The 27,690-nt window shown below is 40.5% G+C and overlaps 2 protein-coding genes across 4 annotated transcripts in view; both read right to left on the bottom strand.

The window, feature by feature from the left end:
- Positions 1-3,564, bottom strand: part of ITGB5 (integrin subunit beta 5) — an 80,559-nt gene extending 76,995 nt beyond the window's left edge. The window contains exon 1 of the mRNA XM_007429630.3: positions 2,954-3,564. Coding sequence (XP_007429692.1) covers positions 2,954-3,035 — 82 coding nt within the window. The 5' untranslated portion in view covers positions 3,036-3,564. The remainder of the gene's footprint in view (positions 1-2,953) is intronic.
- A 13,071-nt stretch (positions 3,565-16,635) lies between these two features.
- The window catches only part of MUC13 (mucin 13, cell surface associated), a 38,245-nt gene continuing 27,190 nt past the window's right edge, over positions 16,636-27,690 (bottom strand). For all 3 annotated transcript variants that reach the window (XM_088146456.1, XM_088146457.1, XM_088146458.1), the window contains exons 7-12: positions 26,742-26,873; positions 24,881-24,995; positions 24,331-24,368; positions 23,428-23,515; positions 21,435-21,675; positions 16,636-20,091 (exon numbers count right to left, since the gene is read on the bottom strand). In XM_088146456.1, the coding sequence (XP_088002582.1) occupies positions 20,059-20,091; positions 21,435-21,675; positions 23,428-23,515; positions 24,331-24,368; positions 24,881-24,995; positions 26,742-26,873 (647 nt within the window). In that variant the 3' untranslated portion in view covers positions 16,636-20,058. The remainder of the gene's footprint in view (positions 20,092-21,434; positions 21,676-23,427; positions 23,516-24,330; positions 24,369-24,880; positions 24,996-26,741; positions 26,874-27,690) is intronic.

Genomic DNA, 27,690 nt, shown 5'->3' on the forward strand with positions numbered 1-27,690 from the left:
AATAATAATAAAAATATTTTGGAACTTTTCTTACTGCTAAACGAGCTACTTTTTACTTTTTGTAGACCTCCAGTTTGCATTTCTTCACATATGTACTGAAATCTGCACAGTAACAGATTACAGTGGTGCAGCATGTGTCACAACACTAGTTGTGCCCATATTTTAAGAAAAAGGGAAGCAAGGCAGTTCAAAAACAAGATGAGCAAACAGGAGAAAAACACACCTCCCCTTCATTGCTAGCACTGCTTCTTTCTAACCGTTTTCTCCTGAAAATTTCACCACTTTTGAAACATACACTAGGACAACAATAAAGAAGCTTCATCCCAAAAGGACAAAAAATATCCTTGGGATCAGCTGGCATACATAGTCACTTCTAAGTTAAAATTCACCCCATGTGAAAATTACTGATATTTTATAGATTGCTCAAAAGTATGTTACAGGGGATAAAATACTTCCTAGAGATTAGGCAGTTAGATCCATGTTGCATTTGTTAAATGCACAAGCCCAGCAAGTTCAGTGTGATTTGCTCCCAGTGTGATTTGCTCCCATACCTGTCATCAAGCAGCACCTCTCCCCATGATGCAGTTCACTGTCCCCCAAATTCTGAAAATTTGTCTGGAAGATTGACTGTAGGGCATTCCTAGTGGCTCAGTTGTGGCTTGGGCTCACAGAGAACTACACTGGCATAAAATCTGTGGTCCCCACTGCCAATTCCTAGCCTGCCTCTATTTTGCCTTGACCTGAGATGGCTGTGTCCTGATTTCAGGTATGCAACACTGGTTAAGCAAAGCCATCAGTTAGACACTCTGGCATTACTGCCTTCTCTCTTTGTGAACATCACCAGCCAGCAGGAAACTATCTGCCAATCACAACGCTGCTGTGTTAGGCGGATGGTTTTAACAACAGGCTTGTACAGACATGGAGTTTTGAAAGAATGCTAAACCTACAGGGTGAGTTAAAACCTGCCACTTCCTGAGCCCATTGGACAGATAGAGCAAGAGAGGCTGGTTTAAAAGAGATGGATTTTCCACTCCTAAACAGAATGGCCCTGCAGGGGAATAACAAGGGACCAAAGGGGAAGGGGCAGGTCTGAATCCACCTGAAGTGGCCAGTAGTGCTGGCCTAATCCCAAACTTTTTGGCCACCGCACTGCCCAGCCAACAGTCAATCAGATAGATGCTGAGTCCCTTTAAAGTGATACAGATTGCTATGGACTTAAGGGGGGAAAGACCACTTTGACACAGGAACAGCAAAGGGTGACTGAAGGCTGTCTCTGGTATGGATTGGGAACAGGCGGAAGGGAGCCTCACGATGATGTTTGTCCCATGGTTCAGACCAAATGGGGACATGGCCAGAGTCACTTGGATCGAGATGGGCAGCTATAGAAATTGTATAAATAAATAAATTGCTTTTGTCAGAAGTGAAAGCTGGGGGACAATTTCAACAGGGGTACAAACTGGCATTTTAAAACACCCTATTACACACAAATTATTTTTAAAATTAATTATAGAATTTAAGCTTATTTTTCAAAATCAGAGAGGAAAAAGATCTGTTGGCTCGAGCATACTGGGACCACAGTTCAGACAGAATGACATCTTTACAGTCTCCTACTATTCAATACTGCTGCTGGAAGGGACACAGGGCAACCATACCTGCTATTGTTTTTCTGTGCTGAGTAAGCAGCAAGCAGTAGGAATCGAACTAGCATTTAAAAACCACCCTATTTCTAACTTTCCCTGGCAGCAACTTAGAGGTAGAGAGACGGCAAGCAAAGAATAAGAGAAGACTCTCTTACTTTGGACTGTACACATATTATCACCAGCCTACACATCTATGGAAATCTTGCCCAACTGGGCACTCACAATGCTGCAAATTTTGAAAACTGCAGCCCCTACGCATTCTCAAGGAGCCACTCTGGGAAGGCTGACCTACAGCTATTTCAAAGCCACTACCTTATAAACATTTTAAGAACACTATTTCAAGTATTCAAGCATGGGACGTGTATAGGAAACTTATTGCCCTGCTTTAGAAAACACTTTCTTAGAAGACAGACTAAGTCTTCTAACGTTAAGTCTACAAACATTTCTACAACACCCACTTCTCCTTGGCTCAGCTGGGAAAGAAACCACCAGAGAGGCTTCTCTCACACTGCAGAAGGAACATGGTGATGCACAGCCTTTCTGCAATTGTAAAAAAATGGGTTATAAACTGCACAGAAGTCACATTTTTCTATAATGAAAGGCTTCATGCCTGCATATATATCAACAATATTTTTATGCTTGGTTTCTACAAAGAACTTTAGGAAAAATGTGCACCATCCCCTGCTTCAGGGTAAAAGCTTGGGACTTCTATTCTTCATGCACCATTTAGGTTCTATTTTTGCAGCTTTCATTTCATCTGTTGGTCATCCAAAAGACCTGGCAAACTTAATCCACTTAGCCACTTACTCTTTCCAGCCCTCAATACAGCCAAAGCAACTGGGCACCCTCCAAACGCGTTGGCAGGCAGCTCCATTCCCCTTGCAGCTGAAGGAACCCAGACGTACAGTACAGCTGGGAAAAGGGGGTGCAGAATAATCTGCAGAATAAGGGGGTCCATCTATTTACTGGCCTCTGGGCTGCTGCTGCTGCTGCTGCTGCTGCTGCTGCTAAAACACTGGCATGTTTACATGGAGTTCTACACGTGCTATCTTTATTGTTTTAGATTAACTCCTTCTCCCCCACCCCACCCCCGCCAAGTCCTGCCGCGAACAGCAGCACAAAGGTTCACAAAAAAGTTATTCGCGTATTTTGCTTTACTGTGGACTGTGCACGCCTCTCCCTCCTGATCGAACTGGGTGGGTGTCTGCCACAAACCTTCCTGTAGGATTCACACAACAACTATTTCTTCTCACCCCCGACCGTCCCCTGCGTGGTGTAAAATACTCCCAGGCTCCACTTTTATTTGCACTCACCTGTAACGCCGTGGCAAAAGGAGGAGAGGATACAAATGCAGACAGCGGCGGCGTACGGCGGGAACCCGCTCCCCCGGGACATGACGACCGCAGCTGGAGACGAGGGGAGGAAAAGCGTCCCCTAAACGCTTCCGTGCGACCGCGGCGGGGTCGTTAACAAAGGCCACCGCTGCAGCAGCAGGAGGCACGGATCGGTTTGGTGGCTGGGTCAGGCGCAATTCTGGGCATTCCTGTCTTCGGCCACCGAGTCAAAGCAAGCGAGCGAGCGAGCGAGCCAGAAGCGGGGAGAGAACGGGGCAGAGGAACGGCGCTGGCTGCCTCTTCACACCGTCCGCTTCATAGCTGCTTCCCTCCCGGACGAAGCTCGCCGGTGGCTCTCCAGGGAATCAAAAGTTGCGTGACGGCCGGGGCGCCTCTTCAAACGCGGAGCTCTCCCAGGCCCACCATCAGCCGCAACCTTCTCCCCCTCCCTCTGCCTGGATCGCTTTGAGTTTTTCTGGCTGATAGCTTCGTCTGTGTTTGTTTCTCCTCAATCTGCCCCCCGCCCCCCTTTCTTGGACGACTCTCCGGCTCTGGCTAGGACTTTCTTCCCAAACTCCGCAACTTTCTTGCTACCCAGCTCTGAACGGTAAATCCCCGCCCAGCGCGCCCAATCGGCGTCCAGGAGTGATTAACTCTCTGCAGCCCTGGCGCGAGGCGTCTCCCCGCCCTTTATTGGGGTCAGGATCGATGGGAATCGCCCCGCGGCTAAATCAAGGCAGCACCGCAGGGTGGGTTTCGTAACGCGTGGTCCTAAGGAATGGCGCCTTCCAGTCTAATGCTCAGGATTCCCAGCTGGGTAGCCAATCTGCAGGTTCGCTTGAACTGTGAAGCACTTAAGGAGTGAAATTCTGATATTCTGAAATATTAGAGAAATTCTAATCTTCCGAAATAGAGGAAGGCAGCCTAACTGTATATTTTTAAATGGGATTTATTTATAGACTACCCTAGGAAAAAAATGAAAAAAAACAAACCACTAATAAACTTTTAATTGTTCAAAACTCTTTACCCAGCTTCTGCTAGAGTGTGGGGGCAACGTCGATCTGCTTTTTTCTAGAATAGCTTTTCTCACAGAAATAGCATAGACACAACACTTTCAGAGCATCCCTGATCTGGTGGCAGCAGATGGCTTCGTGCGTGGCAAGTAGTTAACATTTATTTTCTCATCTTCCTAGCTGTAACATGCTTGTATCGTGGTTGGTACCAATTAGGGAATTATTCGGGTAAAAAGCATGTCGTGATTATGATTCCATCTCAAGTTAACTCCGCCGGTACGTGTTATAGCAGCTTAAAAGGAAAAAATCCTAGCAAGGCTTTGGGTTAGGGTGCCCGGGATCTGGGGATTTCCATCTTCTCTGGATGAGGTAGCACTCTCCTAGAGTGAGCTGGTGTGCAATTTTGGGGGTCCTTCTAAACTCCTGTGTCCTGCTCAATGCACAGGTGGCAGCCATGTCCACCAGGATCTTTGCACAACTTCATCTTGTGCACCAGTTGTGCTACTTCCTGGATTGGAAGGCCCTCCTTGCAGTCCCTGAGGCCTTAGTCACCCCTTGATTGAACTATCGCAGTTCTCTGTTAATGGGGCTGCCCTTCAAGAGCATTTCAAAGCTGTAGTGGTCCAGGCAATTTGGGACATATCCTGGTATGTCAAGTAACACCTCTACTTCACAAAGCTGCATTTTTTCCCTATGGGCTTCCAGGTACAATTTAAGGTGCTGGTAGTCACCTACAAAGCGCTACTTGGCACCAGGCCAGGTTCTTTGTGGAACTGCTTGTCCCTGATTATATCTGCTCACCCCACCAGATGTGACAGAGTGGGTATGTTTTGGGTCTCTTCTCCGAAACAGTGCCATCTAGTGGGACTCAGGAAGTGCGCCTTCTGGGTCACAGCAGCCACCCTATAGAACAGCATCCCCGCTGAGATCCAGATGGCCCCGACCCTGCTCGTCCTGAAGACCTGGCTTGTTCCCCAAGCACTAGGGCCAGGTTGTTAGGAGAGCGTGATGTATATGGTGCAATTGGGTTATAGTTTTCAGGGACCTCAGATTTGCTGTAATGTGGTTTGTCATTGCTTGTTTTTATGTTTTGCATTGTGAGCCACCCAGAGTCACAAGACTGAGGTGGGCAGCTCTATAAATTCTATAAATAATGCAAAGGAAGTTTGCAGATGATGTTTACATATATCATTAGGCTTGTGTAAAGAGAGCAGAGTTGACCTTTGTGCACCATACTTAGAGCATTGGAGGTAATGCTTGGGAATCAAAGCAGTGTCCAAGGGAGCATCACCCTCTTGAACAGTCAAGGCTGGGCTGATCTGCCTCAATCAGCTATTTTGCTTTGGCTTCTGTCTATATGCTGGCTGTGTTCACAAGACCACTGAAGGCGAAGCAGGGTGATAGTTGCAGATGTGCTTTAATATGGGTTGATTGTACCCAATCATCTTCAGAACAAATTGCCCAGGAAAACTTTGCTCAGACCTAATACACATTGTATTTATTTTGCTTATGATGTATCATATATTGGTGTCTAAGTCCTATACTGATAGTCCTCACTTACCCATCACAGTTGGGACCAGCAACTCCATCACTAAGCAACATGGTCGTAAAGTGAAACATCACGTGACTGTGCCAACTTATGACATCAGTTCCGGATGTGGTTGTTAAGCAAATCACCATGGGTTGTTGAACGCAACGTCATGTGACTGCGACTTGCCGGCTTCCCCACTGACTTTGCTTGTCAGAACCTGGCTGTGAAGGTCACAAATGGCAATCACATGACTGTGGACACTGCAACTGTCATAAATGGATGCCAGTTGCCAAGCACCCAAATTGCAATCACATGATCGCAGGGATGCTGCGACAGCCACAGGTTTGAGAACCAGTTGTAAATCTGCTTTTTCAGTAACAGTCACTGAACGAGCAGTTAGTAAGCAAGGACTACCTGTACTGTAATAAATACTTAGTGAAAGAAATCACATGTATTACAAGTTAATTTTTTAATGGCAGGATTCACATATCAGGTTAAACTACAACGTGGTTTGATTCATTTTCAAGTTAGCTTGTTGTGAGAACCCAGTCTCTGTGAGGTGACTGGAGGAGATCATTAATCTTATAGCCCTCTCTTGTATGTTATCAAAATGTAGGTGACCTGAAAAAGTTAATTAACCCCAAACATGCAAGTATTTTGCTATTTAAAGTTGGGTGTTTTATAAAAAAAAAGGAAAAATGTAAATCAGGGCATTGTATATACTGTATTGAAGAATCACTGTCTGGTGAGCTATTTTGGGTGCAAACCTGGCTACACCAGTGGAACATTCAATACTTCTGCAGAATTGCTAGAACAGAAATTGAGGGATGCATAGGAGCAGAGCCATTTTTAGTATGTTAAATAAATCATGGTCAAATAAACAATGATATACTGTCTGTGTGTCAGAATACTGCATGTATCTCCTGGTTGGTGGGAAGTCAGCTACAGTATATTGGCTTGAAAGGCAGTCCCCAGATTGGAGATCCTAGCTTGCATAGAATAGCATGAGCATGCTTGGGGTAACTGGGCTTTGGCTGTATTGTGGCATACTGTCCCAAAGGTGTCAAAACTAACCAGGAGTGCTGCACGTGGCATGCAACTAATGCTGGTAACCTATTCTGCACCTTCCCTGTGTGAAAGCATCAGCTGACCAAAGCTGTGATGGGTGGCAGAGGTCAGTATCAGTGGGCTTATCTGATGGCAGCCTTGGCATATGGAAGTTTGTGATTTGGACTGCAAGTGGAGTAAATGATAGAGAGCATGATTTAACAAATGAAAGACACAAAAATAGATCTGTTGAGCATTGATAATTTTATGAAAAAGGGGAAGGATGTAATAGATCTGAATGAAAGTGATTTGAGTGGAGTTGATAAATACCCGCAAGAAAGTAAAGCTGCAGATTTAAAGAAGGGACTAAAATATATGCCCAAAAACATGGATTAGGGTTAAGAGTATAAATGAAAGTAGAAAGCCATATGTTAGTGATAGCTGCATTTTATGTTGCAATTATAATGAAAGAACCATGGTTGTTACCTATAAAGCCCTACATGGCATAGGTCTGGTTACTTGAGGGACCACCTATCTCCTATAGTGTCTGCCTGGCTGATTCGATTTGGCATGGTTGGCATGTTCTGGATTCTTTCAATAAAACAATTCCATCTATCAGGGCTGTGGAAGCGCGCCTTCTCTGTAGCAGTTCCTGCCCTCCAGAATGAGGTTCCCCACAAGATCTGGATGGCCCCTACTCTGCTGGTGTTTCGAAGAGCCTTGAAGATCTGGCTGTTTGCCCAGGCCTTTGACAAGAGTGAGCAATGCCCCCCTGGATTGGGTTTTTTTCCTTTTTCATTCCATCCAGTTCTTGTCATCCTTGTCATTCTTTTATTTTTGTCTACTTTTGTATTTTTTCTTGTTTTTAATGTTTTTACTTGTGAACCACCCAGAGTCATTGGGAGTTGGGAGGCATAATTCATAATAACAACAACAAGAACAACAACCAGGATTGAGTGTTGGGAAAAATTGTGTAATGTTATGAATGAATGCAATCTGGAGGGGGCTGCAGAAAGTTATCTGGTAGGTGACATAAATGGATGGATTTGAGTGAGGCGCTAGAGTAAAGAGTGATTAGGTCATTTGGAAACTCAAGTATGAATGAGAATAGTGACTGGTAAGTACCTGCTTAGAAAAAGATCTGCTCTGAATTTGTGATTTAAGCATGAATCTATTTATGTATACACATAGGAAATGACTTAATCAAAAACCATTATTCATTTGATTTTATGAAAGATTCTGTGTTACCCATAATCAATTCATTAGGGTGGTATAGAAATGTTGTAAAATAAATAAGAGAGAATGTTGAGAAGTAGTGAATTCAAGGATGATGAGAGTTTCTGCATGTTGGGCAGATATAGGTAATGTTAAGAATGGATCTTGGAAACTGAAGTGGAAGAAAAGGAAAAAAGTGAAAGAAACTAGATGAAAGTAGAATTGTTCTACTCTGTTCTATTCTGCAGAGAGAGGGTGTATGCATCCTGTATGTAGAAGGGCCAAAATATAGATTAACCTCCTAACAGAATCAATGGAAAGTGGATGTAAGGAAAAGGACATGGAAAGGGCCTGGAACAATGTGAAAGGAATTATGTTACACTGTGCAACAATTCCAAGTGCGTGAAATTATGCTAACGGAAAATTTGAAAGAGGAGCTTGATGGAACAATGAAGTGAAGGAGGCTGTAGATGAAGGAAAAAGGCATATAATGAAGCTGAAAGATATAGCATTATCTGGCAGAGAGAACAAGGCAATTGCACGTAGTGAAAGAGAACCAGGAACAGTTAAGATTAAAAGCAGATTATTATTTTGGAAGTGGGTGAACGGGGCTAAATAAAGAGCCTCCACTAGGTCAACATATAGCAAAAGGTCTTTCCTTTCCTGACTTACGTGCAGCTACATGTATTTAGGCTTTATTGGGATGTAGATTGGGTTTTGTTGCTAATATTTATATAGAATATTTAATTTTGCAGAAAAAATTACTTTTAAAATAAGTGGGAAGATGTCCTATTGAAAGGATGGGCTGAGGCTGGAATAGTTATTTAAAATCAATTACTTTGTAATGATTATTTAAAGGATTTTCAACAATTGCAGACAGAATTTGTACCTAGTTTTTTTTTTTGTTCATTTTGGTATTCTAATTTTATAATTAATTTGTTGAAAACTAGATTTCTAAATTTGTTGAAAACTAATTTTCTAAAACTAGAAAATTAAACAAGTAAACAGAAAAAAAAACCCCTACAAAATTAACCATTTAAATGCTAGCATTTCTTCGGAAAAATCACAACCATATATTGCCATTGGTGTGTATTTATTTTACAGTAAAATATTACTGTTTTTCTTTCCATTTTTGTTTTCACTATCTATTTCTCATTTTAAAATTGCAATAAAAATATTTTAAAAATAAACAAAGAGTCTCCTGCAGATGAATGGGAATAAAAATAAAAGTGATGAAATGACTGAGGATAAAACTGAGGTGAGGAAGGAAGGAGACTTGTATGAGAATTATAGTGATATGTTGAAGAGCGGAATTGAAATGAATGCTATAGATGTTAGTGTCCAAGGAAGAAAACGTGATGAAAAAGAAGTCACAATTGCTGGGAGAATGGCAAGGTTGGTGGTGTAGATGTGTGATTGCTGCTATGTTAAAGCATGGATGCCATTTGCTTACCAAATGCCTATGCAATTCACTTAAAGCATGGAGAGATACAGTGAATGGTGTTGTATACTATATTTAACTAGCTTTCCTTCTCTTTTTCTTATGTCTTTAATTTTGCTCATTGTCTCTTATTCCTTTTCTGCACTTCGCATAATATTGCTTACCCCCAAAGTGAATAAAATGATGGGTAAGTATATAGGATGGATGGATGGATGGATGGATGGATGGATGGATGGATGGATGGATGGATGGATGGAAGGAATAATATGATGTAGAAATTCACCCGTCATGTTTAGTTTGCTGAGTCACACCATTTCTCTTTAAAGCGTCAGATATTCTAGATGTACAGTATAGATACAGTATAGGTATAGATATTCTATCTAAAACATCAAATGTTTAATTGTTTCCAAAAGTTACTTAAATCACGCACAGGAAGTATGACATTTCCCCCCACACTAACTAGTTAGGAATCTCATTTTTTCCCTGTCGCTTTTCTCCTAGTAGTCTGTTTCCTGGTTTAACCTCTTTCTGTTTCATCTTCTAATCTTCCTTAAGCATTGGAATGCATTTAAATTACCGTGAATGTTGTACTAAAATATAAATTATATTGTACTGGTTTTTATGTGGTAAAACATTTTAGGCCACCAGTAGGAGGGGAATGTAGGTGGCCCATAATTGTTCCACCCCAGACTCTCTTCTGTTTAGTTGTATCAAGGTGCTCCCCCCGCCCCACTTCCCCCAGCCTTGTAAAGAGATTAGTTAGGCTAGCCAGCACAAAACAAACAGCAAAAACCATTGTGCTTCCCTCTTTAGAAAGTTGCCTGTTTAAATACAAATGATACAGTTCTGAAGAACCACCTGAGGTTTCATTTATCACCCCAAGCACTCACAGTTTTGTGAGTTGTTGGTCACTAATGTCAAATATTAAAATGCAGTGAAACTCTGAGGCATGTAAGTATATTTGAATTTGTAGAGATTCATGGCTTTAAGCCAGGCCATTGACTTAACGTAATCAAGAACAGTTTAATAACTTTGCTTGTCAAGAAAAATAAAAACTTAGACCCCCACTTGCTTGTTCTGCTGGCTCCATTACCTGAACTTTCATTTGCATTGCTCTCCCTTTACATTAAGACAGACAGTGCAGCTACAGAAATAATGTTCAGAAGGAAAAGTGGTGGTGCAGCATTGTGTGACTAGAATCTCAAAACTCTTTGAAAACAATATATTGGGAAGGAGAGACTTCTGGTAACATTATGATTAGACATTCAAGAGAAAAGAGGGGGAAGCTGCAGTCTGGGGATTAGTTCTGTTGAATTTAGCAGGGCTCTTAGTATGTAAAAGGTTGTAGCACAAAGCCTTTTTAAATTTATTTTGAAAGCTTCATATTATACTGGTCCCCTATTTGCTAGATCGTTGTTGGGCTAAATTCTAAGGAGGGAAAATGCATTATTTCCAGATAGAACCCAGGAGTTTTCCTTCTGAATACCTATTTGCAAATACTTTTTTTAAGGCCCATGTATTAAAACAGAAAGATCTTGTACATTTTAATTTGGGTTTGATCAAGAGTCCTGGCCTTCAGGCAGTTTCTTAGAATGAATTTGCACATACATCTTCCATAAGAGCACTGTGGGTTTTTTTTTTAAATATGCACACTAGCCTCTGCTATGTGTACCTGTGAGTTGTGGGAAGGGGGCCTTTCCTTTCTTTTTCTGAAAAATACATCAAGATTCAAAACCCAGAAATAAATCCATTGTGGTTCAGGAAGAAAGATCAGGCCTATGAAAAAGTGTGATTTTTGCAAGAGAGGCTCTTAATGGAGCTTTCTCAAAATTATGTTGGTATTGCGGCTGCATTTAGCGAGTACATTCTTCCTGGGAAAAAATGGAAGAATAGGTAAACAATGTATTAGTAGCCTAGAAGGGTTATACACATGAGGCCCCATACTGGACATGACTAGTTCAAATTGCTGCAAAATCTGTATACTTAGGGAACAGTACATGTTTTTGGTAGTCATAGTGCCCTTGTCTTGCATGTGTCTATGGAATAAAGTTATTTTGCCTCAATCCTAGCTTTCTCTATTTATATTTGGTTTTAAGAAAGGCACCAATGCTGCTTCCTGTCACGATCCACACTCCCTTGACAAATATTGAGCCTCTGTTGGGAGACCTGACTCCTCCACCCCCCACCCCCCCAGTTTACCTCTTGCAAATGAGATGGCAAATATTTGGATACTGTTTAATTAAGTTCTGCCTTCCTAATAGCCCTTGCTTCTGGTTTTGCATTACTGTATCCTAGAACTAATTAAAACACTTTATACAGGGGTATTCCCTTCATTGAGTCAGGAAGCATCTTATGAGCAACAGTGTGTGTGGCCCGAATTCCCTGGAGTTATTTGAATAAGTCCTTTTAATTGCTAGTAGTGGTGGGAGATGACCAATAAGCCTATTGCTGATACTCTCTGGCTGAGAACAGCTGCCAGAGGGATAAACAGAACTTTCCACATTCCACACGTGACAGCATTTAAAATGAGCCATTTGTTTTTATCCTGTAAAAGATAACTTTTGAGAGAGGGAAGGAAAACAGTGGAAGCTAATTCCAAGTCAGTATATTAAAATAGAGTTGTTGTCTTTCTTCCGCACTGCATGGTGAGATGATTCTGGAAATGTAGCATCGCTATAGGTTTTCCAGCAGTTTCTAGTAAAGGAGATATATAGATATATAGTTCATGGTTGGAAGGATGTGTATGTGTGAATGTTTCAGTATAGATCAACAGTCAAATATTAGTCTGATGTGATTGGCATATTATTTCCATTTTTTGGCTGTCCCTCCTTTTCTTTCTCAGTAAGGAAGAGCAGTTTATCAAGTGACTGGATTGTACTGTGGGAGCAGTTGCCGGGTAGCGCAACCGCGCTCGCCCGAAAAGGGCGCGAAGCAATGGAAATCCCACCTCCTGCGCTCGCCAGCTGGGCTCTGCTCTAGGAAGGAGGCTCTGGCAAACCACTTCCGAAACACCTTGCCTTGAAAACTGCAAGGACTCGTCCAGGCAGTCACTGCAGAGTCGGTAACGACTGAGCGCAGATAAAAAAAAAAAAAAAAACAGAGGAAGTCTAGAACTGCCTATTAATGCTAGTAATCATTAACCTGCAAGTAGATAAGCCAAAGAAAGAGATAGAAAATGGGAGCAAAGATAAAGGTCTGCAATTTAGCAAAGCAGCACGGACAAGAAATAAAATGCCTCTGAAACTTCTCTGGATGTTTTTTCTCCAGTTTTATCCTACATTCCACTTTTCCATGGCTTTGGGGCAAAAAGTACGAGTTTCAGGTCCAATCAGGAAACTGCCTTTGCTATTTTCAGGAACTGCAGCTGTCTCCAGCTGTGGGGAGGTGGGGCTTAAGAGTGCCTCTCTGAGCCTGGATCCCATCATTCTCCCCGTGGAAGAGGACAATATCTAGATCCACTATAGCTAGAGCACAATCTTCCCAATTGGCCCTATGGTAAATGGACGTTTTGGGACAAGCTGAACCTGTTAGGCCGTCACTGTATGAAGAAGCATGCATCTTTCCATGCTAGCCATTTTGTGAGGGTGCCTGGACCAGCCATGGCCATTGACTCAAAAGCTTGTCTTATTCCTGAAACTCAGCATATGGACCTTTCAAAGAAATTAAATTGTTATTGTAGAAGCACTTCTTTCTAAGAACTGTTTCAAGATATGGTTCCTACTTGTTTTCCCCTTAAAATGATGCTTGTCCTGCCCTGAAATAAATTAGAAATGGGCAGAAGACTCTGACAGGACCTTATAAGCAGGTAGGTACCTCACAGGGTAATATGCAAGTAGGAGCAATTTCAGAATCAGATAGGAAGCAGTGGTGAAAAAGGTTTGTAAATGGCACAAGCACTCAAAGCGTTCTGGCACATTTGCAGAACAGCAAGGAAGACACTACATTTGACTGTGAAAAGAGTCAAACATGCATTTCTGATGGTCTGTCTCTTCCAGAATGAATTGTTCTGTTTAATAGCAAATAAAGTCTCATTTCCTGGCAATTTCACAGACATGTTTATGTCATTTTCTTGGCAGCAATACAAAAGTTATTTGCTTTCACCCCTTCTAATTTTTTTTAACTTCACAGTCTAGCCTACAGGCCTGGTATTCCCTTTTGGCCTCGTATCCAAATATTAACCAGGTCTGATTCTGCTTAGCTTTTTGACAGCAACCAAAGTGAGCTATACTCATAGTGTAATGGCCTTTGTCTTATATTTGGGCTTCATTTCTGACACACTTTTGAGAAGGCTGCCAATTAATACACAGAAATGTATTCATTAAGGTTTTGTTTTTTTTAAATTTTGGTAGAAGAACATTTCACTTGTTAAGAAGCACTGGACAATTTTTTGTGTTGACTTTAGGATAATGGAGACATTTTAAGTCACTAATATAATGGAAAACTAAAAGCAGCAGCAACACTGGAAAAAGAATAATTAGCTCTTTAGTTATTAGCATAAATGTGAATGTGTTGTGGAGAAACAATTTTAAAACAATTTTACGTGAAGAAATGCAAGATTATGCATTTGGAAATGGTAACAATCTGGATTATCTCACTATGATTATGTATGTGTTCTTGCAATAGTTGGCTTTTCATACAGTTAACTATTTTTAGTCAAGAGATTACCTGGGGCATCATGGGAATTTGTATGAAATAAAGTTTTCTCATTGATAATCTATTATCATTATTATTGTTGATCACACAGTCATCCAGATGTTTAGACTGGATTTGGCATTTTTATCCACCTATCGAGTCCTTCCCAAGGACCTGGGATAGGCAGATGTTGTTATTTGATGGTATTAAAGGTATCGTCACAGGATGTAAGCTGTTCCAAGTAAAGCTGCCTTTTGCATTTGATGGTGATTTTGTCAGTGCCGATGGTGTTCAAATGGTGCTCCAGGTGTGTTAGGATTGCACCTAAGGCGCCTATAACTATTGGTTCTATCTTTATTTTCTTTTGCCATAGTCGTTCTACTTCTATTTGCAGGTCTTTGTAGTTTGTGATTTTCTCTAGTTCTTTCTCTTCTCTTCTGCTGTCTCCAGGTATTGCAGTGTCTACTATCCAGACTTTTTTGTCTTTCTTATCAACAATTGTTCAGTCTGGGGTGTGGTGTGCCAGGTACTTATCTGTTTGAATTCAAAAGTCCCAGAGCACTTTAGCTTCACCATTTTCTATTACTTTATCTGTTTTGTGGTCCCAGGCCTCCCTTGGGTTCTAGGCCTCCCTTGGGCATGAAAGCCGGCTGGGTGACTTTGGGCCAGTCCTTCTGTCTCAGCCCAACCCACCTCACAGGGTTGTTGTTATGGGGAAAAATAGGAGGCAGGAGTATTAGATATGTTTGCCGCCTTGAGCTAGCCAAATATATATAAAAATATTCACTGTTTTAGAACAAAATTGCATGTGCTAGCCTGTACTTAGATTGTATCTCTGTGCTCCAGGATTGGGTGTTGTTCTGGGCTGAAAAGGCTGTGGGCCAATTAAGCTGAAGTACAGTATAATAAATCAGAAATGAAACCAGCTTAAACATATTGATAAATTCCATATTAATAGCAACTAACCCTAAAATAAAGTGAGTTCAGTGGAACTGTGTTTCAGTTTGAAGAATTAGATTGCAGAAATTGTAGGATCTTGTCAGGTGTTTGTGTCATAGGAATTGTTTATTCCATGCAAACCAAACACACCTGTGTAACTGAATTAAAAGTCAGAGAAGCAGAGTTTAGGCTTGTAGACTGGAATTATAGCTAAGTGACAGAGCACCATCTTGTGGATAAAACACTTCTGACAGCCTTTTCAAAACCAAGTTGATACAACAAATAGGTTCAGTTCAGGCTAACACTAATGTTTTCTTCTAGGGTTATGCAAGTACTTTGAAAGATGGGTTTTGCTTTTTTTCCACACATGGAGGCAGCTGGGAGCAGTTCCCAAAGCAGCTGCATATTCCTGGAAAAAAGACAAGGCTGCTTTAATGGTCTGAAAAGAGGTGCTTCATACATGTTTTCACATGATGCTCCAAAGCACCTTTTTCAAAGGATTTGCACAACCCTAATATTGTAGCTGTGACTACAAGAGCAACTTTTGAACAAGTGGAAAGGCTGAATGCTCGACAGACAAAAAAGTTGTGACACAGAGCGGTTGATTTGGTGGGTAGAAGGGGGAGAGAAAGCAGATCATCATTTTTTTCTCACTCAGAAATTGTTTTTTGAGATAGCCCCTGGAATTCTAAGGCTTTAATGCTGATTATATCTGGTTGCATTCAGTAGCTCTATAATGAAACAAATTCTAAGAATATTTTTTCAAAAAGTAGATATATTTCTCTCTCCGGCATTCTATGTGTGTTTCATTCAAAAAATGAGATGGGAATGCCAAGCTGTTACAAAAAAAGGTGTCTGAATCCTGGGAAAGTAGGAAATGTGAGAAGGTAACTCAAAACAACTCTGCCTTGAGAGGTTTTAACAGGCTTTCAAGATTCTGTTACAATACCTTAGACCCACTGAAGTACGTTCCATGAATCCTAGAAATTCTGTTTCCTGACCTTGCCTACCTCGAAAGGCTAACGCGTGTCTTGCAATAGTTTTCATTGGCAGGCATAGTTGCAGCTAAGTTGGTTAGGGCCAAAGCTATCAACTAACAAATTATTAGGAAATGGGCGAGGCAACCAAAATATAATCACATTGCGGAAATTCCCAAGAAAAACAACACTCGTCTTGCATAGTTAAGCAAAAACAATCATCAGTAGCACCTTTGTGCAAGCATTGTGAAGTTGAGAACCAGAAGTCTATCTGGTGGGTAAGAAATTCTTCCATAGGTGCCTTGGTTAATCAACAGCTAACAGACTTGATAAAATAAAGGTGAAGAAGAAAACGGTGTTGCAAGGCAAATGAAGGCTCTATTATAGGGAAAGTGCCGTAAAGAATTGGCCTGAATAAAATGGCCACAGATTATTATTTTTAAAAGTTAGGTATAGTTTAGGCTGAGATTACATATGCAGTTGAAAACTGGATGGAGAAATGAAGCTTTGATCTGAGAATGAAGCCATGATGTAGCAGGTGAGGTACCTCAGCATTCCAAAACACGAATACCATCAGCTTTTGAATTCACTTCTGTCCGTTTTGACTCTACACCAGTTATGCATTTAAATTTTCTGTGATGTAGAGCTCTGTGGCTGCAAGGCAGAAGCATAACTGGCATTCAGGGAAACAGTGGTAGCTCTAAAAATAAAATATGCATAAATGGATACATCCGTATCAGGAGAATGACTTCCTGATTAATTCTGAAGCCCTTTTGTTTTATCTTCCATTATGGGGAAGAATAGAGAACAATTAAGAAAAGTATGTGTTCTAAACTAGTTTTTAAAGAGAGGCTATTAGCACAAGCAATGTTTGTGATCTTTTATTAATGCATGATGATATATATCATTTTGTTCACCGTTTGCACATCAGTCTTATTTCTGTATAAAAGTTAAATGCTTACCCAGTAAAAATGAAGTATTTCTGAAAGAAATGTGCCACTTTTGTAGACTGATGTTACATATTTAATAAAAGAAAAGTATGGACTGGAACTCTAAAATCAAACATACGGTATATTAAATTTCTACATATATTGATGAAAATACTTGTACAAAAAGCAAAGAATCTTAAGTAATCATTACATCACAAACTAAATATGAGGATCTGATATAATTTCCAGTTAGATTTATTGGTAGAAGGTAGATTTAAGAATCTGAGAAGTTACCACACAGAAAAAGACAAAATTGTAAGAAAAGAATAAGCAAGGGAATGGACAATAAATCTTTATAAACAGCTAATTTTTTTAAAGGAATAAATACTTCTCACACATGGCTGTTATGAAAAGAAATAATAAAAAGGATAAGCTTTCTATGACAGACTTCCTCTTTAACATTTTATAGCTTCATGATTGTCAGAAATTCAGCAGATGAAACATTTCTGCCCTCTGTGCCTCCATGCCAGGAAAAGATTAATGTGTTTAATTTCTGCCAGCCTCTGCAGTTGGTAAAGGCCCTTTTGGGGTGGGGGGATATGGAGGAATGATTTTGCAGGATCAGTTGCTATGTAGTCTTCTGTGTCAATAAACATGGCTTTGGAATTTCAATAAAAGTTGAAAGTGATCGGTACAAAAGACCAGACCAGCATGATTAGCTTAAAATAATGGGGTTTGATCAATATTGGCATCTCTGGGTCTCTGAGTTCAAACCACAAACTACAGAGCCTAACTCTGGATTTCCAAATTATCTGCAATCTCTCCACCATATCAGGATTCAAGGTCTGAATTCTTAAACATCAGCAAATTGCACACCTCTGTATTTTGAGCCTTGTGGACTTTAGAACTGATAGTGCAAAACACAGTGGCTGATTACACAACTCACACTAAGCTCTATGATTGTTTAATTCTGATTTATTGAACAAATCAGTTGGATGAGTTCACACACCCTGTTATGGCTTAGCATGATGTGTGAACTTAAGTACTGTGTGTGTGTGTGTGTGTGTGTGTGTGTGTAATTTTTTTATCCCACCTTTATTATTTTTAAAAATCAGGCAGTAAACATACCTAATATTCCTTCCTCCTGTTTTCCCCACAACAACAACCCTGTGAGGTGACTTGGGCTAGGAGAGAGTGACTGGCCCAAAGTCACCCAGCCGGCTTTCATGCCTAAGGCAGGACTAGAATTCAGTCTCCTGCTTTGTAGCCTGGTGCCTTCACCACTAGACCAAACTGGCTCTCAAAATAAATTATTATTTGCTTAATAATTTGTCCAAGTTAACAGAACATCTTCTAGCAAGGCCAAAAGCAGGCAGGCAGGCAGGAGTTGTGCAACTTTAAGTCATGGGGAGGGGGCTCCCGCAAAGCACTATTTGAGTTTGGTTGGATGAAATATGCTTAACATCTTCACTAATAACTTGGAAGTTATTTAGAAACAATTAAAGAGAAGGGAGGGGAAGGGAAGCAAATGCCTTGTTGACTGTAATACTGTAACAATAAGCATACAACACCAGCAGATTCCACAGAGTGCAAACAAAAAGTGATTTCCAACCAGCTACATGACATCTAAATCCCCAACACAACACACACACACACACACTTACAAGGTGTTTGAGAGTAGAAACTGGGAATAGGTTGGGATGGACATGAAGGAACTTTGAATGAATGTGGCATGGCATTTGAATGTGAGAAAGAGTAAAGCGCAGGCTTTATGCGGGGGAGGGGGTAAAGAGAGAGAGACTGCCACAATGAAAAACAATCAAACTCCAGTTGGAAACTCCCTGGGTTAAAGAGCAGGAAATCTTCATGCCAGGAGAAACCAGTGCTTTTTCCCCCTCCTCCCTCTTATTTGCAGTGGAACGGCAATATTTGCCTAAGCACTTGAGTGCACACGCACACGCACGCACACAGACATTTTTAATATCACTTAAACAAGGACACCCAACAACCAAATAGATACTCAATGGAAGTTATCTATTCCAAAAAAACCAAAAAACAAAAGCGAATCCACTCCCTTTCTCTCTTATGCAATAGTGCAAGACTGAAAGCTCTTCTGCAACACAATAAAAAATGTAGATGAGCTGTTACTCCAAGTTGCAGAGTACTCTGGCCTCTGATTGTGAAGTGTCATCTTTTGGCAAGAAATGGAAGAGATGCAGGAGGCACTGCGCTGCCTCGAGTAGCGTGGAAGCTCAGCCACAGGAGCCAGTGGGATGCCTCACAGGAAGAAGATCCAGAAAAGCCATGTTTTTAAAAAAAAATTTATTTATCGAGAGGAAGAAAGAAAAAAAAAGATCGAAAGTGCTTTAACAAAAAAGTGGAAGAAATACAACAGCAAAAAAACCATGTTAATAAGGCATTATATCAGTAAATAATTATAATTCTATATATACTTATCTAATGCAAATATTATTCAAGTATATATATATATTTCTAATAGAGTTATATGACTATCCTGTTTTTTTCTTCTAACCCAGTATATTTTGTATAAATGAGTCCCATATTTCATTAACCTTGTCCATACAAAGTCTACGTCTATGGGCAATCTGCTCGTGGGTGGCAAGTGCAATCAGGTTTTCCATCCACTGAGTGAAGGGGGCCACACATTTATCTTTCCAGTGCTGCAATATCAGTCTTTTGGCCATAGTAAGGGCACAGAGAATCCATCAGCAAAACTTGGTTAACATGAACCAGACAAGTCCAGTTAGATAAAACCCCTGAGTTTAGAGGAAGATTCCATCCCATTGCCACTATTCAAATAAGATTCGGCTTCTGTACATGGAAATGGGTGGACAGGGGCACCATCTTGTCCTTCATTTGTGAGTCAGCTCTAAATATTACACAACAGCCTTCTTGTCAAGGGACAAGAAGGGTGATCAAACCCATCAACGTGTTAGTCAATGCACTGTTGCCCTTCCCCCTCTTCTCTACTGCCTCCTCTTCTGTGATAACACATATGTGGATAGAAGACATGCAAAAGCCACAATAGTTAGCAGAGATGCAGCACATTTTCATGTCTGTCTTTTCTTCCACTCATTTAAGCAAGACAGCAAGCACAGCTGAAGTTCCATTAAACTGACAGGTATGCTGTAGTTTACAAAAGATAACTGTAGGATCCTTCTGGGATGTTAGCACTCATTGCTGGTGTTATTATGTTATATATAATGTTATATGTAATGTAATGCAAACATTAGCACAATTGCTGAAGTGACTGGACAAGATGAGAAGCAATGCGTTTTGATTCCATGGCAGCGTTCACGTTCACAGACACTCCTGCTTTTCCTCTCTCTTCGGCAGGACTCAGTATCTGCCTCTTGATGGCATTTCTAGCCACTGATTATTAAGAGATAAACAACAAAAAAGGGAATTTTAAGTTAGCTAGGAGAACATGAGCCATATCTTGGCCTTATTATAGTTATTACAAATTCTTGATTTTTTCATATCTCAGTTGTTTGAAAATAATGCCCTAAATTGCTCATGGACTCTTCCAAGCAAAGAGATTTTAGACAGAATTAAACAATGTTATACTGCAATGTTAGTTGCCTGAACTTCATCGTCCAATGCTGCTAGTTCTCTAAATTTCATGGATAAATGTCCCCGGTTAAGAGTAGCTACAGCTGGTGAGAAAGTACTCTATTAAGGCTGCATATTTTTGCAGGGGAAAGGGGAAACCCAGAGCTGAATTTAGACTGAGTGTCATATTAGGACCTACTGTACGTAAGCGGCTCTGGACAAAAATTACATCTTGATTTAATTTAGTTGGATTAAAATTAAAAGAATACAAAAGAAGTTAATTTAGAATTAAATTATTACTGTGGCTATTGATTCCTGTGATGGGTGAAGGGTTTGGACTAGAGCAGTGTCTCCCAACCTTGACAATTTTAATGTGTGGATTTCAACTCCCAGAATTCCCCTAAGTCCACACATGTTAAAATTGTCATGGCTGGAAAACACTGGACTAGAGGATCTTCAGGCTTTCTTCCAAGTTGTACATTCAGTGATTCTATCAATAGAGCAAATAGGTTTTCCCCCCCATTATTTAATAACAATTCCCATTTGTGTTGCAACTTCTGGAGCAATGTTGGAAACAGCATTCCAGACTTGTGGGGTGGGAACTAAGGCTTTTAAAGTCCTCCTGCAGGCCAAGGGTCTCAGGTTCTGCACCTCTGCAATTCAATAAGCCAACCAGAGAATTTGGTTACTTTAAGGAAACCAGCCATTTAGCATCTGGGGCATTGATTTCCAGATACAGATGCTATCCCTGTTCAAGGCATTCAGAGAACAACACAGTCTGAGTTTCATGATGCTCTCTAGCCACTGAGCATAACATGAATTCAAGTGAGGGTCTTTGGCTACTGCTCAGAGCCCAAGGACTGCACTGTCAGTGGTAGCTCAACAGATCAAGGACCCAGGAATGTGTGACAGACAGAATGTGCATGGAGATGGCCAAAGTGGCTATCTTGTAAAATAAACATACTTTGCATTTCTTGAAAAGGTTGGAATCTGATTTATCTCACCCTGCAGATTTTCATATCACTGCAAAGGTAGGAACCAGATTTTTTTGGAAATAAATGCTGCCTGCTTGAGAAAAATTTGGAGCAACCTATACGTTCATTTTATATATATTTGATATCAGCCACATTCATGTTTTAACTTCTCCTGAAGCAGCCACTCACGTTATCATTGCCATAGTCTCGCTCAGGAAGGTAGCCTCTATTTGCTGCTCCTCCTTCGTGGAAATTGGTTGGGTTGTTAGCAGTGGTTCTGCTCGATGGTGTATCATTCATAGCCTGGACTCTGGGGAAGATTTTCTCATTTCCAGCAGGGTTTGTGGCAGGAGGAATTCCAGAAGTATTGCCTATGGTTGAATACTCATTGCTTATCAAGTGCTGATTTTCAGCTTTATGGCCCTTTTTCCTTTTATACAAAAAGAAAGGATAATCTCAATGACAATCACAATGTATCTTCACTTTTTAGACTCATCTTGGTTTTTTCTTCTGAACAACCCCCCCTGGAGCTTTGCAAAAATTGTGACAGAGGTGATGAAGCTAACTATTAATATCAATTTGATTTGTAAACTCAACATTTATAAGCATGTGCCCTGTAAAGGGGAATTTTGGATTTAAATCATTTTGGTAAAATGACATTTCATAAACCCAAGTAATCATGTTAGTTTTGACCACTTTTGCTTGCCATTTTTACCACTTTTTCCAGCCCTACAATATTCTTTTTGAGTTGAGATCACCAGAATCCTACGTTCATCAAGATGCTCGATGTTACAATATTATTGATTACAGTATTTCATTATTTCTCTTTATATCAGCCTTGGGGCACCCAAGACAAGTAGACTTCTACAATAAAATTATAACACATTAAAATTCTTTTTATTCTAAATAATAATGAAGGGGACCCCAATATGAAATTCACTTTTTCAGAACAGTATTGCACTGTCTTGCAATGTCTTGCCTGCCAAAGTCTGTTTTCTGTTCTGTCACCTGCTCAGGCTGTTTTAGCATATCTGTGGTTACAAATTTTTGTGCTAATGTGCCTCAATGTGTGCTGTTGAACTTAACTTGCCGTTTTAATGCTCATTCTCCTTCTCTCAATTTGAATAATCCTTTTGTATCTCTTTGCTATCCTTTCCAATTGAATGCTGTTGGCAAATCTGGCTACTTTACTGCTCAACTCTAACTACTTTTATGAATAACTGAAAACGATTAGACCCAGTTAAGAGCCCTGGGAGACCCCTCTGTTTTCATCCTTTCCATGGAAGAACTGACTGTTTCTAATCTGCTTTTTGTTTTTCATCAGTTACTGTTTAATAGAAAAAGTATTCTCTTATCCCGTGACTGCTGCACTGAACAGCTGGGAATGTTGGAAAGGATAACTGGACAACTAGTGGAAACTCAGGGACAAACGTAGTCCTTTCTAAAACACTAACTGTAACTAATTGTGCATGTTTTAAATGTTTTATGTATAGCTTCTTTATTTTATCCTTTAATCCAGGTGGGCAATGTCCACCACTCCCATTTTTATGGCTCATGAACTCTGATGGACTGGAATGGTGGGAGGGGAGTAAAGAATGTGCTCTCATCTCCAGAGGAGTGAGGAAGAGATAAGCGGAGGAGACTGGCACCTCCCTAAGAAAATCCATCAGTGTGAACTGGCTGAGCCTGGGAACTGGTTTCATTCTAGGAACATTCTTGTTAAGGGGTTGTAGCTAATAAACCTTGCTGGATTGATTCTGCATGGTCTCCTGGAGTTCCTTGGGCTAGGCCTGACATGAACCCTTCCCACGAATGTACCACTAGATCAGGTACCAAAATGGCAATTTTGAGTGGTACAATCTTTTGCTCCTTTTTCACAATAAGGCTTAAAATTGGTGTGTTAAGGTTATTTTGATCTTAATATTGACTACTGCTTAATATTCCATATTTGTCTGAAAGGACCTGTGTATCCTGCATGCATAGGATGTGTAATAAGAATAAGATATTCACACTGAACCTGAATATGTGACAAGACTGACATGCACTTTTAATCAGCTTGTCCATTCATGTATCTCTTACCTAAAGACTTTGATCTCCAAATTAAACTATTGAATTCAAGCTCACCTCATGTCACAATCTTTTCAGTATCATATGTTCATATACCCCCAGAAGTCATTTGTACCTGACTGAGAGGTAAATGATTACTCCAATTAAAGCCACCAGAAGAACCGCACACAATGTAGATATTCCTATGAGGATGGCCATATAACCTGAGAAGAGATTTCAAAATTATCATCCTGCTCCTGGAAAAAGCTTTTTTTGTGTGTGGAAACAGCTTCCATGGAGCAACAGTGTGTTTATGATAATCTTAGGAAACAAAACATGCATCTGTGAGAACTGTTTCATTCATATAAATCATCACTTCGTTGTAATTAATGTAATAACATTTTGGTAGCAGGATTTACAAAATGTAATAACATTTTGGTAGGATTCTTTTGGAAAGCTTAGAATGACTGAGTCACTTGCTTCAGCATTGCTAAACTTCAGCTCTGGTGCTGGGTATGCCCAGAGAATTTATTTGGTTCTTTTGACTCAGGCTGTCCAACTCAGTAAATAGCGAATACCTCTTTGAAGTTCTTCACAATATATGTTAGATGTTGCGACAGAGATGTTCTACAAAGGCACTTGAAATGGTTTAGTTGAAAACAGGGGTGTCCGCAGAAGCTTGCTGCTTTCATCAGAAAGATAAAAGCAGTGTTATTGCACTGCAAGCATGGACACTCTTTTGTACATGAATGTGACATCACAATGCACATACAAAAGGAGTGGGGCTTGTGTTGCAAACCTGTCACCTCTCTTGTGTCATTGTCCCCCTACACCCAAATGGCAGTTTTCAGTGTGGATCTAGTCGAGAAATGTTCCTATATGTATGTCTGTATGGGATACTTCTTATATTTTCTCAAAGAATGGAGGTATGTATTTCTGGGAGTTTCTGATACAATTTATGTTATAGATTCTCTACTGTACTTTTCTTCCTAGAAATGGTTTCCAGTTTTTAATAAAATATTCACATCGTAATACATACTGTCCTGACAGTCTTCTCCGGAAAATCCAATGGTACACCTAAAAGCAAACAAAGTTTCATCATGAGTGATTAACCAAAATTTACCAATTATATACCGAGAACATATCTTATGTAACTTAGAAACACAAGGTCTTTCTATATCTTAGATGAGCTTCTTTCTTTTCTTATGATGCACATTTCTGCCATCACAGGCTGAACTGGCACCTCACCTCTCTCTCTGCAGCTAATGTCTGCTCGGGAAGAGCTAGCAGGGCATGAATCATCCCGTGCCATCCTGTCATTTTGGCACAGCAGCCAAACACTGGTCAGCACGAGTGGCAGCACACAGCCAACCTTGCTTGTTCTTAGAAAACAAAGAGGCCTAAATCTCTCCCACACTAGAATGAGAGACCATCAGGGCATCCCAGGGCTACAAAGGAGGTCGGGGGGGGGGAAGGGCAATGACAAACTGCTTCCATTTTGTTTCCAAGAAAACAACATGGGCAGGTCCATCCATTCACCAGGAATCAAGATCCATTTGAGGAAGATGACATCTTAATCAAATACTTACGCCTGGCATTCTTTATCACTTTTCTGGAAATTAGGCAGACACTGGCATTCAGGGACATGGTCTGCTTTCATGAGACAGAATTTATTGTTTGTGGCAGAACAGTCACCATCGCATGCTGTACTCAGAAAGGGGAACAGATAATAATTAGTATTAGCAAAGCATTGACTGAAGGTTACAGTTTATGTAAGGACTAAACGATGCAATGGCAGTCCAGTGGCTCCTTTAAACAAGAAGGACTGACTCTCGGGAGCAGTTAGAAGGAAAGCTGCAAATACAGTTTCTTGCTTATTGGCTGCTGTTTTCCACTGCAGCCTGTTGGGGCTTTTCTTCTTCTCCCAACCACTTCCTTCTTCTGAACCACCCAGTCATAGGATATCTGGTGCTGCTTTTTCTTTTTCTGTAGAGGAGCTGGTTGGCTTATGAACATAAGCAATGACTTATGTCCATTGCTATTCTATTCACATACACTTTTAAGGGAAGAAAGAATATCAAAAAGTTTAGGTAGAGCTGCTGCTTAAGGCTATGGGAGATGATATAGGCCATGGTTTGTCAACCTGTGGGACACCAGATGTTGCTGAACCACAGTGCCCAGCATCTGTAATCATGAGCCATATGTTTCTAGGGCTGCTGGAAGCTGAAAGTAACAGCTGGAGCACCACACAATTGCTGCCCTTGCAGAAGTACATAATTCATGGCATTTGATGAAGAGTCACATTCATGTCATTATTTATCTCCCTTGCGGATGCCCCTGGTGTCATATGCCCTAAAATGCAGGGGAAAGGTAAAGAAATGTCCTGTTATTTTAAGGTGAATGGATTGCATGGACCAATTAATTCTAATTCTATTTTATTCAATAAACCATACATGTCCAAGTGTCCCATCAAGTGAAGTTAGGCGGAGAGCTACATGGGAGATGCCTTCTCAACTTTGGGGCCATGTTCATGCAATTCCCTTCCCATGAAGGCCCACCAACCATCTACTTTGATATAATTTCATTGTCTAGCCAAGGCAGTTCTCCTCTGCTAAGCCTTTTTTATAGGTATGTACCATATTTACCCCACAGGAAGAAGAGGATTTTCCCCACAGATGAATTACCTGTGAATAACTGAGAGTTCTGCTTATGTTCATTAATATGAACAGAATAAGCTGAAACATGGATGTCTCTGAAGACTGCTCTTTGCTTGGGTGTGCTTCATGTTGGCTGAATTTAATCTTTCCTGTGACTTGTAAACAGACTTCTCTTTCTTCTCATTTTTCCCTGTCCAGTTACTTCTTTCTTCACCTCCAGCAGTACACATACAACCAAGACTTTGGTCTTTAGTCTTTAAAAAACCCAAATCTGGCCATAGTCTGCTGCTGGGAAGATGAGTGTGTGCCCTTGGAGGACACATTGCCCAAGTGAACTGAATGGAGATTCCCTGAAGATATCTCTACATCAAATTGTTTCCTAAATTAGAACTTTTTTCTGTTAGATGTATTTCTTGGAACTTAATGTTAAATGCACTTTTTCAAAAACATTTACCAGAAATAAGAAATACTGGGTTCTGTAGGGAGTATAGATAAACAACTCCCAATCTCCCAGAGTTACAGTGGGAAGCTCAGAAATTTGGGATCCCTGTTGTGACTCTCAGAGTTTTATGACTGGCTACTCTGGCCACACCAATAATTTTTCTGACATGCACAAATGCACACACACACAGTGATTTAGTGATTGGTGCCATCTCACTTTTAAAAAATGTCAGATATGCCCTCTGGCCACAAAAGGTTGTAGAACCCCAAAACCAGATTCAATCAGCAACTCCAGTTTGCGCTAGACAGTGAAGCACAGAATTGGCTTAGAAAATTGTCTTAAAATCCTTACCTTGACAAGCTCTGTCTTCTTGGTTTAACTTGACCAGGCCTGTTTTACAATTACATTTTGGAATACCGCCATCGACGTTTATGCAGTCTGTAGTGTTTTTATCACAGATGTCAAGAGCACATGCTGATATAGCTAATAAAAAGTAGAATGGCATGGGTAAGTAGCTGAAGAGAAAGCAATACCACTCTCAGTAGTAAAGATCCAAGGACTTCTCAGTGGTACAGCCCATGATTTTGCATGGAGAAGGTCCCAGGTTCAGTCACTGGCATCTCAGGTAGGGCTGGAAAAACTATAAAATCCTAGGAAATCGGTACCAGTTAGTGTTACTGGGTTATGCTGAATCTGGGTTCAGTTTCTAATGACACAAGGGGAGATTTTTGGAAGGAATGTGTTTCTATGTATCTTCAAAAATAACAGTGATGTAATTGCCTGGGAAATTTGACTATTTAAAATATCAGCAGGCTGCAAACGAATGGCTCAAAATGTAACACAGTAGTTAAGTTAAATACTGAAATATATAAATTCCCATTGAGTTGTAATTTTTAGACATATGATGATGCAGAGCCAGTTAGTACTGATTAAATTATAGAGTGTGAATTATTACACACACACACACACACACACATATATATAGCTATGAAAGTGCCATAACCTTGGAATTAATGACCAGGATGATATCACACACTAAGCCAAAATTGGGTTTGCTGATTTTGGTGATGTGAGAACCAAGAGTGTAAGGTTTGTAAACCAGGATGTATGCTTAATGTGACTTCTTGTGATTAGTTCTGTAAGCCATGGTGAGGCAAATCACATGGTGTATGCACATGACCACTCTGTTAAAGATGTCTCATTTATGGAATTGCAGTTCACACACAATTCCATAAAACTGTGAAGTGATAAACCAGATCCCATCAGCCTGCTTTCCAGAACCACAGGAACAGAAAAACTG

The sequence above is a fragment of the Python bivittatus genome, unplaced genomic scaffold, assembly GCF_059951505.1.
Source record: "Python bivittatus isolate LINGU-HERP-01145 unplaced genomic scaffold, Pbiv_v1 ctg000480_np1212, whole genome shotgun sequence".
Taxonomy (NCBI): domain Eukaryota; kingdom Metazoa; phylum Chordata; class Lepidosauria; order Squamata; family Pythonidae; genus Python; species Python bivittatus.